Source organism: Achroia grisella, unplaced genomic scaffold (assembly GCF_030625045.1).
Source record: "Achroia grisella isolate CSIRO2021 unplaced genomic scaffold, CSIRO_AGI_Agris_v1 utg1573, whole genome shotgun sequence".
Lineage (NCBI taxonomy): Eukaryota > Metazoa > Arthropoda > Insecta > Lepidoptera > Pyralidae > Achroia > Achroia grisella.
Window position 1 is genome coordinate 1,049,564 of NW_026712655.1, and position 18,763 is coordinate 1,068,326.

The following is an 18,763-nucleotide window of genomic DNA, read 5'->3' on the forward strand; positions in this document are numbered from 1 at the left end:
AACAAAAGAACATAAAATTTATAATTAAGACCGTTTTATACATAGGTTATTATATACCTAAATAAATGCAATTTTCATGAATGTATGAAGTAAATTTTCGTATATTATTAAAGTAGGTACATTATGTAATGAGATATATATTATAATGTAATTAATCAATAATTTTTGAATATATAATGTACATAAAGGGTGTAGTTAATATATGTTTAAGATGCTCATTTTATTTTATATTAAATTGACTTACAATGATTTTTGTTCTTTAAGAAGGTGAGTGAATAATTTGTTTGAAAGAACAGACTGCCACTGAATTCAAGATAGGAGGAGGCAGATTATTCCTTTATTTCTAGTCTACATGTTATTTTATTTTTTATTCTATTACCTACTAGTAAGGAGCAACAAGTATGTATACACGTATACTACCCAGCACAGGTCGTCCTATCCATCTAATTCTATATTTGAATACACAATCCAGGAACCCATTGAAACATACACACAGAATTTCATATAATTCGGCCCAAGCGTTTAGAAGTAGTTAGATGACAAACACTCATACAGAACAATTATATGTATACAAAGATATGAAGAATTAGAAACAGTGGCTCAGTTGTTGTTGTTAATAATGTGTTCGCTGAAAAACTTTTATTTTGTTTATCTATCTGTAAGAATGTTGTCTCGTGTCTGGTGGCCCCACTAAAAATCAGCGTTGTGGTCAGTGATTATTGTATAAAATAAATATCATATACATATAAACACTTTTTATTATTCCTAAAAATACTAAGTTAATTTGTATTAATATATAATATTATATTTGGTATATATTATTTATGAACCTTTACACAAGTATAGTGCGTCACCTACTTTTCCTCTGTTCAGTTCAAAGTTTTTATTTTCTACTGGACAATAAGGACCACCTTTTTTAAGGACTTATATGCAGTTTTCTTTTTTTTTTACGTTAATATATAAATATTTTACAGTGCGGGACAGTTAAATTATTATTATTATTTGTTGTTCACTGTAGCTTAGACATAGATCGACATATTGCACTATCTATTACTTACAGTAAAGAAATATATATTCATTAATTATTTCATAGGGATATTGTTACTTTTTGATACTAAGTGTTGATTTGTGTGTAATTTACACTAAAATATATTATTCTTTTATTATTTAATAATTCAATAATAATTTAAACAGCAAAAGCCAAAGCTGAATTCAATACTATTTTTTAACAGTTTTATCGACAACACTTTTGTACATCCTCATCAAGTGTTTAAGGACTAATAAAGTATATAATTATGAATTACTCGATTTGGTCCTTTTAGGAAGGTCTCCTATTTGGAATTGTTTTTACCATGGCAACATTGTTACTTGGTCCGTAAATTGCGCGAAAAGGATAGAATACACAAAGGAGTAATCTCTATCAAGATATTAATTTATATAGTTTTATATAGACATAATAAAAATAAACTTTTGGCTTGAAATAGAAATAGAAATAGAAATAATCTTTATTCAAATAAACTCATTACAAGCACTTTTGAATAGTCATATTTTGATTCTACCACTCATTCGGAATGCAGATTCATCACAAGAAGAATGAGCAAGAAACTTGTGTGTTGCTCTTTTTAATAGATGTTTTTTTTTATATAAATAATTACAGTATAACAAGTAAGAGGCATGCGATAATCAACATAGAAGTCGCTACGCACTCATTATTAATGTAATCAGATAATATTGTCAGTGCTATAGATTTAAAGTTTTTCTATAAAAACATTATTATCGTTAACGAATTCTTCAATTTTATAGTAAGCTTTTTTGCAAAGGAACTGTTTTATTTGACATTTAAATCTTTTTTCTGGCAGATTTATAACAGATATTTTATTGTAAAATACGCAATTGCCATAAAACGAATTACTAACTTTAGCCAAACGACATTTAGGTAAAATCAGTTTGTTATTGTTACGTAAGCTTTTATTAGTGCAATCACTAACTCTTTTGAAACTGTCTATATTCCTTCTGGCATAGATGATATTTTCATAAATGTATTGAGAAGCAACGGTGAGGATATTTGATTCCTTAAAACACTCTCGCAATGACTCCATGGAACCCATACCATAAATGGAGCGAATGGCCCTCTTTTGTAAAGTAAATATTGTATTTATATCAGCTGCTTTGCCCCATAACAAAATACCATACGACATAATGCTATGGAAATAGCTAAAATAGACAAGTTTAGCCGTTGCCACGTCTGTTAATTGTCTAATTCTTCTTACCGCGTAAGCGGCAGAACTAATCGACTCGCCAATTTAGTAATATGAGCACCCCATTGCAACTTGGAATCTAATGTGATACCTAGAAATACAGTATCGTCAACAAAATTAATAGATTTATTGTCCAATACGATTTTTGAATCTACCGGCCTTACATTGGGGAGAGTAAATTTGATACATTTAGTTTTATTTGCATTTAGTAGCATATTATTTGCCGTAAACCATTTTAAAACATAAGAGAGAGAACCGTTTACTTCGTCCATATCATCAATATGTCGATTGACTTTGAATACTAATGAAGTATCTTGAATAATATGATCTACCTAATTTCTTTTAATATTTAACTTCAAATACACGCTTCAAACTAATAATGGCATTTGAATAATTGTCAATGTTATCTATATACAATTATCTTATATATACAGAATCGACATTTTATAATAATGTAGTCATGCAAAAATATCTTAATTATAAAGAAATCTCTGTCTACTATGTATTAAATGTTAAAATAAAATAAAAGTGACTTCTGTCTGACCAATTTGGGGTTCTAGATAGCTGTATATGTAGTGTTCCTTTACTCTTTGGCATAAAATATAACAAAAAATATCGTACTTCACTTCATTCACGTCTTTTGGAAAGTGTCGTGTGGCATCAATGTGGAACTGTTAACAATATTTATAAATAAAACCTAATTTAATACCCTCCGCGATGTCGGAACATGTATTACCGGCAGAAGAGCCGATACGATTCATAGCACCCATTATACAAGATAATCCCACAGGATGGGGACCTTGCGAAATGCCGGAACAATTTCGTGACATGCCATATCAACCCTTTAGTAAAGGCGATCGTTTAGGCAAAATTAGTGATTGGACTGTAGTGCAAGATAAAAAATATCAAAGTAAGCATAAAACTTATTGTATATCAATAGATAGAACTGCCTACCTTAACTTTTGAATAATATATTTTAGGTTATAGTTACTGATTCATCCTATCCTATTCCAAGAATATACAAGTGTTTTACTAAATAACTATGTATATTTTCCAAACTAATACAGCTAAAACTGCTTGGAACGTGCAACATTACATTTTAAACAGCATTGTCTTATATAACCTTATATTTGAGATGAGAGTATCCTTAATAACGCAAGACAATTAGTTCTGGAAGGAAACCATATGATATAGCATATATAAGATATAGCTTTGTATGTAGAATGCATACCGTATAATACTTAAATGCGGAAGCATATAGATACTTTTTTCTAAATATTCTGCTAAAGTCGGATATCAATTTTAAATTCCTTTTTCTATAATGTAGATAAGTATGCCTCGCAATTTGGCGCTGGCTCGTCTTACGCATACTTCCATGATGAAGATGAGAGCACTTTCCATTTGGTGGACACTACTCGTGTCCAGAAACCTCCATACCAACGTGGTCGTGCCCGTGGGCAGCGAGGACGCGGTGCCAGGGGTGCTCGTACCCCAGGTGGCATGACAACATTGAACAAGGTGAGAGATCACAGAATTATGTTTAGTAAATATATTGTATTGTATTTGCAAAGAACTTTAGAGTAGAAGCATGTTTTGGTTAGTATTTCTGACTAATTAAAAAAGTGAGTACTTTGCTAGTTTTGACTATATGGATGTAGGTAAAAGTGATTCAAGAGTTTAAAAGAGAACTAAAATATTTAAATTATTTGACCATACCATTCATATCAAATCAATGAATTTTACTAACAATATGCACTGACTGGATCCAGTAGTATTGGCCTGCTTTCCCATGTTTTCATACATTACATCACAATAGTAATGTATGTTGTGCAGTCCATGCATTCTATGTTTACTATCATATGTTTAAAATAATACTAAATTATAAATAAAATCCATTAGGTTTTAACTTACATTTCATTCAACTTTTGTTTCACATCTGTAGTTTAACTAATAGCATCGTGAATGTTTTAACATCATAATTATGTTTAATTATAATAAATAATTGGCTAGGCATCTTATATATAATTTTTTTATTTTATGTATAAGATGTCTTGCTAATTTTGTTGTTGTGATGCACCTACTTAGAGGCAACAATTAGCTTGGGTGGAAAATTAGCTTTAGTAATAAGATAACACTAAATATATGTATTTATTATTTTCAGCAACGTGATCGCAAATTGGGCAAGCGATGGGGCCAGAGAGGTGCTCCAATGAAAATCCGTGATGCATCTGTAACTGTTAGACCAGCTTGGGTCACTATTGAAGATATGGACTTTCCTCGACTTGCAAAGCTTTCACTACCTGGAATTAAAGAAGGTAAATGCATGTATTTTGTGTATCTTATAATATTATAACAAATACTGCAAAATCTCAACTATTAAAGAGGAAATCCTGTAGACTGTGAGATGTATCCTATTTTAGATGAACTGTCAAAAATTCAAGATTCCATTTTAATTTTTTTATAGAAGGTATGTAACTTCTATAAAAAAAAATAAAATGGAATCTTATTCCTTCTTAATTTTTTTATAGAATAACTATTATATGTCAGAAAAAAGATGCAACTTGGTTGAGATGGGAAACAAAACTATTTAATATTCATCACAATTACATAAATATACTTACAAATAATAACCAAACTACCCATAGTGTACATACACAACATCAATAAAACAAATCTTTTATTTAGTATTTTATACATGAAACAATTGATAGGAATGATAGAGAACTGTTTATATAAATTGTACCTTATAATTTAGTATTATATTACTTTCTATTTTCGTTTTACTTTTATTTTTAGGTGAAGATATTGTGTGTTGTGGTACTTTAGAGTACTATGACAAGGGTTACGACCGTGTTAATGTCAAACATGAGAAGTCTCTGCAGCGTATTGATAGGATCTTCCATACTGTAAGTTAACATTTCATTCAAAATAACACTTATAAAATAGCATATTTATAAAAATATACTATTTAATCTCCCACCTAGATATTAATGTCATTCACAGGTAGACACTACATCATGTAGATATTTATTACAATAAAACTTTATTTTCATTTCATTTTTTTGCATCCACAATAATGGTGTATATTTTTTAGTATTTTTTTATCCACTAAACACTTATAAATTCCGAGATTTGTATGAGGAATAAATGTAGTTTAAATATATTATATTCTATAAACTCAGGTGACAACTACTGACGACCCAGTAATCCGGCGACTCAGCAAAACAATTGGCACCGTGTATGCCACTGATGCCATCCTAGCAACCATCATGTGCTGCACCCGCTCTAACTACTCATGGGATATCGTCATTGAAAAGATTGGTCAGTAATTAATAGCTTTCCTATAACAAAGTGAAGGTTGCAATTTAGACAATTCCAAGTATATTGACAGTAAAAGATACAATATCAAACTCATCTCATCTCACCGAAAAGTGTCAAGATCATAATGTTATTTCAATCCTCCTTCATCTGCTTCTAACACCATGTTTAATGTTTATTGTATTTTAGAGAGAAGCCGCTTTAAAAGGTCAGGCAACTACAATTTGCTTCAATATTACATAATTGTTGCATTATCTTCTTTCATTATAGAAGTTATAAGTTTATTATTGTTAAAATCCACATGCTTTAATAACAGTGTGTGTCAAACATTTACAATTAATCAAAAATCTTATCAATACCTAAGAAATTTAGTTTCCGTACCATATGTTATAGATTGTCCAGGTAAATTGTAAAAAGTCGCCCGTGTGGGCACCTCCGTCTATTTCAGCTGTGTTTCGCTGAAGCTGGAGATAAAGCAGTGTTAGTGTGCAAAGTAGGAGTTAAGAGATATAACAACTTAGTCCTCCAGAATGTCAATACAGTAACGATATCATGGGTATCACATGATGACGGGTCTGTAGTGCTGTATGTGGTATACAGGCGACTGTTACCACTTACCATTACCTAAGCTTAATTGCTATTCAAATTACATAAAAAAATTGTAAGTAAAATTTATGAACACAAAATTGTTAACTTTAAATAGGGGACAAGCTGTTCTTGGACAAAAGAGACAACACCGAATTTGATTTGCTCACTGTTAACGAGACCTCGGTGGAGCCCCCCGCTGATGATGGTAACTCCATCAACTCTCCGCGCAACCTCGCGCTGGAGGCGACCTTCATCAATCATAACTTCAGCCAGCAAGTCAGTTTTTTTTTCACCTTTTATATTAATTCTTGTTTTATCATTACATAGTATAAAATGAAGTCGCTTTCACTGTCTGCCCGTCCCTATGCATGCTTAAATCTTTAAAACGGATTTTGAAGCAGTTTTTATTATATTATTATTATTATTATATTATAGAGTGATTCAAGAGGAAGTTTTATATGTATAATACATGTACACCCGGGCGAAGCCGGGGCGAGTAACTAGTTAGTACAATAAATTAATATTACTCGTGTCACATGACATCATGATTTTTGAGGTGCTATTCATGTATATCACCAATATACATGCGATTAACTACTTAACATAAAAGGCGACTCTTATCACTTTCCATTAAATGGGCCGTCGCCTTTGGCCTATTTGCCATTCCAATTACAAAAAAAAAGTAATAAGAAAGAACAAATAAGGCGACGCAATCCTCTATATAGCTGGACTATCGCCGACAGCTGTTTGCCAATTACATAATTTAAAGGTTAGTAATAACATTTAACACACTAAAGAATGTATTTATGTCTTCTGTCCTGTAGCAGATGTGTATTAATACAACCGAGAAGAAAGTAATTGATTCATTGTCACTAATTATTAATAAAATAATTGATTCATAAAATAATATATTATATTTAATTTTTATTTCTTTACTTAAGTAAAAAAATAAAATATATCAATAAAAATTTAATAGCTTTTTTTTTTACTATTTTAGGCCTGTATTAAAAAAGATTGCTTTGTTCAGGACAATATATTATTTTTGTAGTTATAAATAAAATGACACTGGAAGTTCAATTAATCTGCAGGTGCTGAAATCTGGGACCAATGAAGCCAAATACAAGTTCCCTGAGGCAAATCCATTTGTGTCTGAGGAGGAGGAGGGCGAAGTGGCTTCTGTTGGTTACCGCTACCGCAAGTGGAACCTCAACAATGGTGTTGTAAGTATACAACTCTTCTGTGCTGTTGGGATGCAACAGCATTTTTTTATTGTTGTATCAATCCTTCTGGTATAAAAACATCAATATCAAACATATTTGAAATGCATGCTGTGGCTGTAGACATAATGACTATATAGAGATAGTAGTAAACGAGCCTACTACCTCATTGGGTTCAAATGTAAACGATGCAATATAGGTATTTCAATTTTGTACTCCACAACAGTTCACATTGGCAATTCCTCTATCTGTTCAACTTGGTAATAGTAGTCTTGAAGGTATATCTATGGTAACTATAGATATATATAGTAACTATAGATATATCTTCAAGACTACTATTACCATGTTGAACAGATAGAGGCATTGCCAAATGTCAACTGTTGTGGAGTACAAACATGCTAGTGCTCTATTTATTGTCATGTAGAAATTTCTTACCATTTGACTTGTCTTTTCAAATTTATAGGTAGGCAGAATTTTTCCAGACTTCAGGATGAAGCTCTACTTTTTAAATATGAGTACTGTCTATTAAATCTCGTAGAACAACTACTAATATTTAGAGCAGAGCTTGTGTTATGGAAGGTTATGGAACAAATATTATCTTTTTTTATTTTATATTTTGTATAGGTACTAGTAGCTCGCTGCGAGCACGACGCTGTAATGCAGGGACCGCAGAACGAGACCCAGTTCCTTACGATTAAGGCTCTAAACGAATGGGACTCGAAGTTGGCCAACGGCGTCGAGTGGCGCCAGAAGTTAGACACGCAGCGCGGTGCCGTACTCGCCAACGAACTGAGGAACAACTCCTGCAAGCTAGCCAAATGGACTGTGCAGGTTCGTTGCTAACATATATATTATTAGCTTTGCCCGCGGTTTCACCCGCGTGATATTTATATTTATCTGATATAAAAGCTATATTATTGTAGTTATGCATTAAAATCCATTCATAGGTTTTGCGTGAAAGGGTAACAAACGTCCATCTGCACATACAAACTTCCATGTTTATAATATTAGTAACATTTAATTAGTTTTACTTGATTGCCAGGTATATTTTTACACGCGCACTTAACACACCTTGCTATATACATACTTTTCACAACAATATTGACACCATATTGTTATATTATAAGATGAGTGGTTTTTATTTCAAATTTGATACGATTTAACAATATAACTTTACTTCTACAACTGTAAATATAAGAAAACAAAACAAATGGTGTGAATACTGAACCAAGAACTGTGGAATGTATTATATACAACGAAGCACTTTTGAATAGTCATCCTTTTTTTTTTTTTAATCAACTCAGTCGCAAAGCTTTCTCATCACAAGAATAATGAGCTAGAAAGTCCCGTGTTTTTCTTTTTAATAATTTAGTTGTAATTTTACTTTCATACACTATGAATATACATTAGTGATTGCTGTTTATTTTATCAAACTTACAGGCGCTTTTAGCGGGCTCGGACCAGCTGAAGTTCGGGTATGTATCGCGAACCCAAGTGCGTGATAACGCACGTCACGTCATACTCGGCACACAGCAGTTCAAGCCACACGAGTTCGCTGCGCAGATCAACCTCTCTATGGACAACGCATGGGGTATTCTGCGTTGTATCATCGACATTTGTATGAAGCAAAAGGATGGTATGTTTTTCTTTTTGTCTTACATAGTTTTTAACATTAAATATATTAACAAAGATGACCTTTACTTTAAAAATCAGTAAATTTGTAGGGTTAATTTTTATTATGAAACTTTGTAGAGATACCACGAATAGTGATTTTGTTGTAAATCGAATATTTAGTTAGGCTCTCCTTGCCGAATCGCTGAAAATTTGGTGACATTTAGTATGGTACGCCTAGTTACAGCTCACATTATTTAGTAATAATAGTTTCTAAAACTATTGAAATTAGAATTTGTCACATACAACAGTATCTGTGACATATGTGTAGTTTTGTGTCTCACAAGTCACTCTTCACTATTGTATGGAGTATCTATTTATATTTTTTATGTATAACATTTTAAACATATTTCTAGGTAAATACCTCATCATGAAAGATCCGAACAAGCCCCTTATTCGTTTGTACGACATTCCGGATAACACGTTTGAATCCGACGCGTCTGAAGAAAGTGGAGATGAGCCAGCAGATACCCCCTTTGCACCATTGTACTCTTACGGAAACCCCAAGAGGATTTAGTCGTTGGTTGTACACTCTACTTTGTATGTTTAATACGATATATTTTAACGGTAAAAGATTTTTTTCTGTTCTATAAATCGCTCCATACTTAAGTGTACATCGTATATTTAAATGTGTTTTCGATTAATATTTAGTGGAATACAATTATATTGTCACATTTTGTGTCTCATTTAAATAAAATACTCATACCAGTTGTAAAATTTTATAAAGACTGCAGGATGTGAATACAGTTACAGTAATTTATAACACATATTTAAAATTAAGTAATCAGAATAAGTAATTATTTAAAATGTTTCATTATTAGTATAATATCTAAAACTTGATAAGAAACTTACGCATTGAAATTTAATTTATATTCATTTGTTCCGTGAGACCTTTCTAGCAGACATGGAAGACAGAGTCTGGAATCGTAAATTACTAAAATAGACTATTTCTACTTCAGGTACAAATTAAAATTTTATGTAAAGACGCGTGTAAATGTTATGGCATCAGTTTGTGTCGTCGTGCCTATCACTTTGCCATACAATATCATCGACGGCATATTATAATAGACTCTATCTTTATATTTCTTGGCAGAATAACAAAGAGAGGATTTCTAAAAATATGGCGAGGACAAATGTAATTTTACCAAAAGACGCTTTTAACATAAAATTAAATCTATGTATTGGAATATTTTTAAACAGTTCAAATATTTTATCTCATAACTTCTTTTATTTTTACTATCCTAACATACATTTCTACTATACAAAAATACTTAAATATTAAATAGTGTTCCGTTGCTTTTATGTAAAGTATATAAAAAAAGTTCTGAATTTACAGGAGGTATAAGAGAAGACACAAAATTATCCAAAACATTTTTATCTACAGTAACTATTCTAAAGTTTTCAATCCGATAGATATGCTCCTAATCACATTTTTCTAACTTATATTTCTTAGGCCATTTATTAATACTTGTTATGTCGTAGGTCGCCTGTAGATTATCAACTTATATGTGCCTAAACTATGATAAATAACATATGATGTATAAGCCTGTTTTGCTCTGCAACAAATGAGGTACACGCTTCATCTGTAAGTACCGAAAATATATTTAGTCTGAATATCAGTCATATTCACTATACTACGTATTCTATTATTATCTATAAAAATTACGTATTTTATACGATTTTTTAACATTAATAACAAATATGATGATGGATTTTCCTAAGTATGTGAATGTATTCTAAATATTTTTTCTTTGGCAAACATTTCCTAGTTATTTATGGTAAAATACACTGAGATCACAGACAATATGCTAAACCAACATATTGTCTACATTAGACCAGTAGAGATGAAATTCAACATATTTTAATTGCCTACTTAAATGAAATAAAAATGAATTAATCAATAATTTGTAAACTCTTCACATCGCTATTATTGCGTAAAGGTTGCGCCTCGGCAGGCTTCTGCATATTATCTATGACCTGTTCTAAAGTCTTGCCCTTAGTCTCTGGTACGAAAAAGTATATAAACAACACTCCAACATAACCTATTAAAGCGAATGACCAAAAGACTGTGTAATGGCCGAATATTTCTTTCACATTTAAATAACACTTAGTTACAGCAAAACATAGTGCGCAGGCTAGCATGGTGGCCAAGCTAGACGCTGCCGCCTTTACATTCACTGGAAACAACTCCACCTGCATCACGTAAGGGAGATTCCCAACGCCCACTGCATATAGTATGTTAAAGCCAAATAAACCTACTAGAGGCAAAGGCGATAGAGATTTCAATGCCTCCTCGCTAATTTTAACTGACTCTTGTAAATAGAAGTAGAGGCCGATAGCGGTCATAGACATCGACACGCCCAGGCACGATATCAACATGAGAACGCGACGTCCGAACCATCGACTCAGAAACGTGGCACCTATACCTGTAATAAAAAATAAGCGCTTATTATTGTCTTATTAAAAAATAACCTACGACCAAATTCGATAGCAATTAGTCATCGTCTCATTGTGTCGCTGCCTACTATCTCTGATCAGTGCGACAGATGACTGGTAGAGGATGCCATCAGGCATTTAGTCCGTAAAAAATATGTATTTGTATACATATTTTTTATGTATAAAAGAATAAATAAATAGTAAAATTCTGTGCTTATAACATCTATAGAGTTTAGGTTTAGGTTTAGGTATTTAAATTATTAACCGGGTCTTAACACGAATAATTTTATGGCAAATAAAGGTATTTACCTCTCTCGACGTTTCGACTAGGTTGCACTGGCCGTGATCACGAGCTGACTCGTACCTTTATTTGCCATAAAATTATTCGTGTTAAGATCCGGTTAATAATTTAAATAATGTATATTAAACACGAAAGTTTAAAAGTAACTATCTATAGAGTTGTTCGAGAAAGTTATACTACCAATCCCCACTTCGCACAAGTCGAACGATATAAAAAAAAGCCTATGCCAATCTGGAATAATTTAATTTTCAAATGCTTAGATAAATAGATGGTCCCCATCTATTTATTTGAAATATACGTATTTAAAAAGCTCACAAATTGTGAGAAGAGAGAGTGCTAGTAGTAGTACAAACTTATGAAATTGACAGCATATCTGTATAGTCCACACTAATATTATAAATGCAAAAGTATCTGCCTATCTGTTACCTTATCATGACTAAACAGCTGTAGATATATAAGGACTTAAATTATCTTTTATTGAAAAAAAAAAGCAGACGAGATCGCTGATTATATCTAGTATTATAGTAGATTTTAAAGTACCGGCTCCAAATTGCACGAATCCGTAAATAATGCTGACATGTGGACCAGAGATGGAACTACTCTGTCTGAATATCACTTCAAGGTATGACTGTATAACGAATACACCAGTCATGTATTGCACAATTTTCAAACCTGAAACAAATGAAATAGAAATAGTAAGAGATAATGGATACAGATTATCTATCTTAACAGTTAATCTACAATTGTATAAATGGAACGGCTGAAATGTAAATCTATTTAGTGCCGCGATAAAATTAAGTTGCTTGGTGAAAACTGATTGTGGCCATTATCTTTTCAGAGTATTTACATCGTCTTCTGATCGGACTGATACGTGACTTCATTCATCGTCATGTACACACATTATTAGATAATTCCAAACACGAACAATAAACTGTTTACAACAGCTGTTAAAGAAAGTTCTAATGACAATGGCATTATTGAATGAGAGATAAAAAATATTACCTAGCAAAGCAAATAGACAAGCAAGGTTAGGTATTACAGGATTATAGAGGTGTCCTCGGGTTGACGAAAAAGATCACACGTTTTTTCCTTCTCTTATGTAAGTAATGATACTTAACCCAAATTATGGTATGTGGCTACCGTCACCTATATAATAACAATAATGTCCTTGGACCATTCACACAACGTACAAACTATTATACTTATGAATACAAATGTTTATACCGTGTGAGAAATCGAATCCGCGATCATCGCTTTACTTACGTGTGCTAAACCGCGAGGCCACCGAGGCCGTCATACGTACATAAACAGCACCACGGACATCGCATCTTCATGTAACACAGCTAGTAATTCTCATGCGTTATGATCACAGAAGAATAAAATTTTATGCATCCATAATTTTACTGCCATATCTCACCATCCAACCGAAACATAGGTTACAAATCTTTTGAGACTTATAAATATACAACTTTATCTTTAGCATAGAAATATTACAATAGTTTTTTTAAATGCATCTACATGAGCCCGTATATGTGTAAGTATATTGCGCCCGCTAATTTCACTACATGACCATATAAAAATAGCCTAAGAACAATTTCATGACGATTGGTTGCCGTGCCAAATAATATAAGGTAGCAAGTAGCAAGCAACATTACGTTTTTTTTTCAAAAACAATTTCATTACAACAATATAGTGACCGGATGACCTAGTAAGCAAAGCAATGGCTATGTACGGTACTATCCCTCTCTTCCATAGCCATTACCATATATGTATGTGTTTTTAAAATAAAAATTTAAAACATGTATATATTCAGATATAACTAAAAAGTTTTATTGTAAAACAAAAATTAATTTATAAAGTATCTATAAGTATAAGAAATACAAGCGGCACGTAATCTTTATTACATACTATAAAATGAAGTCGCTTCCGCTGTCTATTCGCTTAGATCTTTTAAACTACGCAACGGATTTTACTACAAATTATAACAATACACAGAGTGATACAAGAGGACATTTTATATGTATAATACAATAATACCCGTCCGAAACCGGGGCGGGTGGCTAGTATAAAATATATTACGAATTACTAGGTACATAACCATTGATGTGACAACGGCGAAATTGGGAGATGCAGCTACTCATATTCTTAATGATATTCCTAAACTATTGAATATGTAAATATGTACTAATTACATTCTAGGTACGTATTTACATAATGAAACTGCCTTATCACTGCCTATGTTTTATTGCCATGTTTGCGTCGCGATCGTACAATGACATTATTAATAACTTGTTTATTGTCTGATAGAAGATTGAAGAGACTAATTGGATGATAAACACACAGAGAATATTTTCGATCTAGAAACATGCAATTATTTATCGAAACAAGTTCTGTCGAAGTTGACTTTCCACAAACCCTTCCCCGTGGGTACTATTGTCTTACCTATTTCTGCTACTAGCAACTTGATTTGCCAACCATGTTCCGGTATAAAGGGTGACGGGTGCGATATGGCAGCGACGGTTGCCACTTTCTATTAGACTTAAAAAAATACTCTGAAAAGTATCAATTTTTTATTTGTATATATGTTTATACACGGACCGACGTACCTGCTACAATATACAGCGCTTTTCTGTACTTCATGTTGGTCAACAATTCTTTTACTGTTGTCTTATTCTCCATGCTTTCTCTGACATGTGCGCGCATGATTCCCAATTGCTCGTCTACCCACTGCAACGATAAAGAACAAATATGCATATTTCTTACAATCAATAAAAAGATAATCAAAAGGTTCTGCTTTTAAACTAACTACGGCATTAAATATTTTAAATATTTCATTACAAAATACTTTAAAGAGAAATTAATTAATGTCTATTTATAAACAAATTTAATTACCTTCTCATCATTCCGACCTTTTAAGAACATGAACTCCTTCCTAGCTAAATCTATTCTCTCGTTTTTCAAATGATAATACGGTGATTCCGGTAACCACGAACAACACAAGGCATACGTGATTGGTATTGCTAATATTATGGCATTTAGAACTGTATAAGACACGAAGGGTCCAACGCCGTACATGATGAGGCCTCCTAAATTGTTCATCACTTGTATCAACATGCCTAAGGCACCTCTTATCTCTTTGTCTGCTATTTCTGTTACGTAAATCATTACTACCTGTAAAATCATAATGTTACTTTAAAATGGGCTTTCAAGACATTATACCAGCATAGGATTTATGAAATTTCATAATGAAATGATATTCTCAAAAGATTATAGACCAGATGCGTATATATAAAGACACTAATATAGGGTTTTTGTTTGGTACCGAGTTCTCTATGCCTAGCATGTGACTATGTAGGAACATATATTAATACAATCCTAAATGATAGCTCATATATGGAATCCTACCTACATACTATACACCTAACTAAATGCAAATTGGAAGACTGCAAACATTATACATGCACTGGAATAAATTTAAATTTTAAACACTGCTTTTTATAATTATGCTCATTTTACTAAATATGCCTTTAATATATCTAACTTTTACAATTTCTGAACTATAGTTTATACATGTTAAATACAAGGTAATACAAAATTAAGAAATATTGCCTCCAGATTTTATCATTATCATCATTAGTATAAAATAAAGTCGCTGTCGCTTAAGCATACATAGAGAGACAGACAGACAGGTCTGTCTGTCTGCTTAATTCTTTAAAACTATGCAACGTACTTCGAAGCGGTTTTTTTTATAGATAGAGTGATTCTAGAGGAAGGTTTATATATATAATACATGTACACCCGTGCGAAGCCGGAGCGAGTAGCTAGTCATATTATAAATCCAAACACCAAATATAATTAAAGGTAGATAATTACCACGGCGAGGCTGCCTGTCGTCAAGCCATACATGAACCTAGCCAGATACATCAGTTCTGGCCACTTGGTTAATAATATTATAATCTGAAATTAAAATTGTATCTAAATTATAGTTATACATACATCCTGAAAACATCGATATTTTTTACTCTTTTTTAAACCCTGACGCAAAAATTGCGTGTACATCGGCAGCATTGAAGGTCCTGATAAATGAATGTAATGATAGTAACTAAGCTGTCATGCCTCTTATCCTGTAATTTTACTGCCTAATCTGCCTTGAACACGTGTCATGAGAGGAAAATTTAGCTTACTGTAACCACGCTGGCTAGGTAGCTCGGTATAAGAATTTTTCTTCTCTTCCTCAAAGTGTTGCTCCACTAATCGCCTTTTACGATATACTAATCATACAAATTAAATATTTACATTTTTAGAACAGTTAGTTCCATATTTCAGCTCAATGGGCTAACTGAACTGACTTCATAGTGGGTGACCATCTCATCCTCCACTGGTGCCTATGTATCACAGATAACATAATTGCTATTTATTAATTAGCGACACAAATGAGGAGTTCGTTCCTTCTTAGCTATGTCTGTGGTAGTTACTAGATATCTGTAATAGAGTAGTTTGGTGTATTAACATACCGCTCCCAGAAGGCCAGGTACTGCTGATATTAATATGGTGCGGTGACGGCCAACACCTTCGCTCAGCACTTGCCCCATATAACAACCAAATAGAGCACCTACGGATAGCAAGGACACTACCCATGATGTTTGTGCCTGATGACGTCATAAATAAATACTATTATAACATATCCTTATTTTGTAAATAATTTCGAAATAATTTTAAACAACATTATTATTATTTATAATTGATTAAGTTGATTTTAAAAATATTAGATAGGTATTATTTGCCATGTAACATTTTCATTTCATACGCATATGATGTGATGGTAAAAAATATAACTAGCCCGCCATATTAGATTTTAAATGACGTCACTTAGCCACTGGTTTTCCCCTAAGCTTAAGGGTAGTTTAGTATAGTATTTTTTTTTTTACTTTTCTATCTCTGGCTCTAGTCTACGAGTCGAGACATATCAGTAGAAACAATACCGTCTTTACCACAAGGGCACACTGGGCTCGTGCCCAGGGCTAACAATTTTTCTCACACAACACTTTTTTCACAAATCAGTAGTGGTAGTATTAGAAGGCATAGGTATACTACGCCATTATATCGAATCTTCGCCATTATTATTTTTTTACTTTCCAAAAGGGCCCCGAATTCTTATGTGCCCAAGGGCCCCAGCCTAGTTTAAGACGGCGGTGAGTAGAAATAAAACAGAATAATTATATTTGTTCATTAGCAATTACGAATCGTGCCACAGAAATAATACTCGTAGATAGGCAAGTATATATAGCCCATGCCCATTTCTCTACGAAAGGAAAACCATTTGATTAAAAAATGCAGCGATTAGAAATTGAGACGTAAAAATTGAAACTTTTATAAGAATACAATAACCACGCTTCTACGATATTTCTAAAACCCCGAAAATACCGGAAACAACAAACTAGAAGAAAAATATTTATTTTTATTTGTATTTATTAACAGTACAATCTATTTAAGAGTAGGCTTAAGAAATTACTAATTGTGAAGAGTTCTAATACAGTCCTATAATTCTTAGCAGACATACTGTAGGATCTAAGCGGAAACTACAGCGGAATCGTGTCAAATTTCATTAAGATCCTTTCAGTCGTAAAAATGTAACAAACTTACGGACGAACTGAGAGATTCAATCTTTCATTGCTGTCTACTTTTAAACAAAAAATAATTGTATCTCCTATCAAATTTTAAGCAGGTATCTACTTCCATTTGTAATTAAACATAAGATACTTTTATATTAATTCATTAAAAGTCTAAAAAACTAATATTTTTTATATTGGTCTCATAGAAATTTTTATCTTTTAAATCGGGTCAGAAATTATTTTTTTAATAGGTATTGTAATTTGTATCTATAAGTATCTTAAACACGTTATTAGGCATTGAAATCTTTATTATTAAATATATTACCCCATATTTTGGTATGACTGATATTTTAAGAATTTATTATAATATAAAACTATCCGATTTGTTTCGAAATAAATTATTACACTTTTCTATTTTTAAGGACTGATAAGTATGATAGATAGCTAAAGGTAAGTAACCTACTAGGTCAACAGGCAAACGCCTACGGAGTTAGCATGTCTTTAATCAGATATGAAACCGTTTTAACTAGGTATCTGCCTAATAAAAATATGGACACATACTTACATCAGTAATTTCTATATTAGCATCGCCGCTTTTGAACTTTGGAATTGCGGGAGAGGCCCATCCTAACGTAGCACCAGTGAATGTGAACGTCAGTGATGCTTAGAAATAATTAAGAAAATATTACACATTAATTAATATACAGATTAAAATGTAACGATAAAATTTTTAAATTCCTCAGATATAACTAACTTACCACAGAGGCCCGCTAAATATTGCACTTTTCTATTATGTTTCTCACTCATATTTCACGTCTTTTTTACGTAGTAAAAGAAAAAATTAAATGCATCTGTTTATATATTCACATTGTCTATACATCTTTACTCGAATACGCTTGCCCGTGGTTTGAAAGTGCTATAATACACTACTACAGCTGTCTTATCAATAATACTTATTCGGAATGAACGTCTGACAGAATTGTTTGTTTTGTTGAGCTATATTCAGTGATGTGAAGACAGGTACATACGAAACATGCGGAATATAGATATAAGTACCTACCTACTTACTGAACATTATTTTTAGATAAACATCTATCTTTGATTAGGACAGTAACAATTCGGGAACATTTATAAAATGACTGCCATTAACTTATACAATAGGATATTTTTCGTATATAAATAATAGATAGGACACGTTACTTATAATTTCTATAATGTAGGTTAGAAATATTTTAATGCTGTCGTAACATTTATATGAAACAATCGAGTTTGATACAAATATTGACACATCACTGCATGTCTCTCTATAGGTACACGATTACGTAATGGCAATAATAGCTATCGCCATTCACACCGAGTTAC

The 18,763-nt window shown here is 32.2% G+C and overlaps 2 protein-coding genes across 3 annotated transcripts; one reads left to right on the plus strand and one right to left on the minus strand.

Annotated features, from left to right (window-relative positions):
- The first annotated feature begins 2,826 nt into the window (after positions 1 to 2,826).
- LOC131841137 (eukaryotic translation initiation factor 3 subunit D) lies at positions 2,827 to 9,726 on the plus strand. The gene is made up of 10 exons (XM_059189385.1): positions 2,827 to 3,168; positions 3,586 to 3,776; positions 4,420 to 4,573; positions 5,055 to 5,164; positions 5,441 to 5,579; positions 6,280 to 6,440; positions 7,253 to 7,384; positions 8,006 to 8,212; positions 8,822 to 9,017; positions 9,409 to 9,726. Exons 1-10 carry the CDS (start codon positions 2,976 to 2,978, stop codon positions 9,567 to 9,569), a joined length of 1,644 nt encoding a protein of 547 aa, XP_059045368.1. The 5' UTR covers positions 2,827 to 2,975; the 3' UTR covers positions 9,570 to 9,726.
- A 465-nt stretch (positions 9,727 to 10,191) lies between these two features.
- On the minus strand, positions 10,192 to 18,410 carry LOC131841140 (facilitated trehalose transporter Tret1-like). 2 transcript variants are annotated; one of them, XM_059189390.1, is made up of 8 exons: positions 18,160 to 18,410; positions 17,967 to 18,064; positions 16,304 to 16,438; positions 15,663 to 15,746; positions 14,682 to 14,960; positions 14,396 to 14,516; positions 12,330 to 12,461; positions 10,192 to 11,478 (listed from the first exon to the last, which is right to left on the minus strand). In XM_059189390.1, exons 1-8 carry the CDS (start codon positions 18,206 to 18,208, stop codon positions 10,946 to 10,948), a joined length of 1,431 nt encoding a protein of 476 aa, XP_059045373.1. In that variant the 5' UTR covers positions 18,209 to 18,410; the 3' UTR covers positions 10,192 to 10,945. The 2 variants fall into 2 exon arrangements, with proteins under 2 accessions (XP_059045373.1, XP_059045374.1); XM_059189391.1 differs by lacking the exon at positions 17,967 to 18,064 and having other exon boundaries at positions 18,160 to 18,407.
- Between the last annotated feature and the right edge of the window lie 353 nt (positions 18,411 to 18,763).

Coding starts and splice junctions, on each gene's coding strand:
- LOC131841137 (XM_059189385.1), top strand. CDS start 2,976: ATGTCGGAACATGTATTACCGGCAGAAGAGCCGATACGATTCATAGCA. Junction 5,580..6,279: donor TATCGTCATTGAAAAGATTG/GTCAGTAATTAA, acceptor AACTTTAAATAG/GGGACAAGCTGTTCTTGGAC. Junction 7,385..8,005: donor GGAACCTCAACAATGGTGTT/GTAAGTATACAA, acceptor TATTTTGTATAG/GTACTAGTAGCTCGCTGCGA.
- LOC131841140 (XM_059189390.1), bottom strand. CDS start 18,208: ATGAGTGAGAAACATAATAGAAAAGTGCAATATTTAGCGGGCCTCTGT. Junction 14,961..15,662: donor CGACAGGCAGCCTCGCCGTG/GTAATTATCTAC, acceptor ATGATTTTACAG/GTAGTAATGATTTACGTAAC. Junction 14,517..14,681: donor AAGGTCGGAATGATGAGAAG/GTAATTAAATTT, acceptor TTATCGTTGCAG/TGGGTAGACGAGCAATTGGG.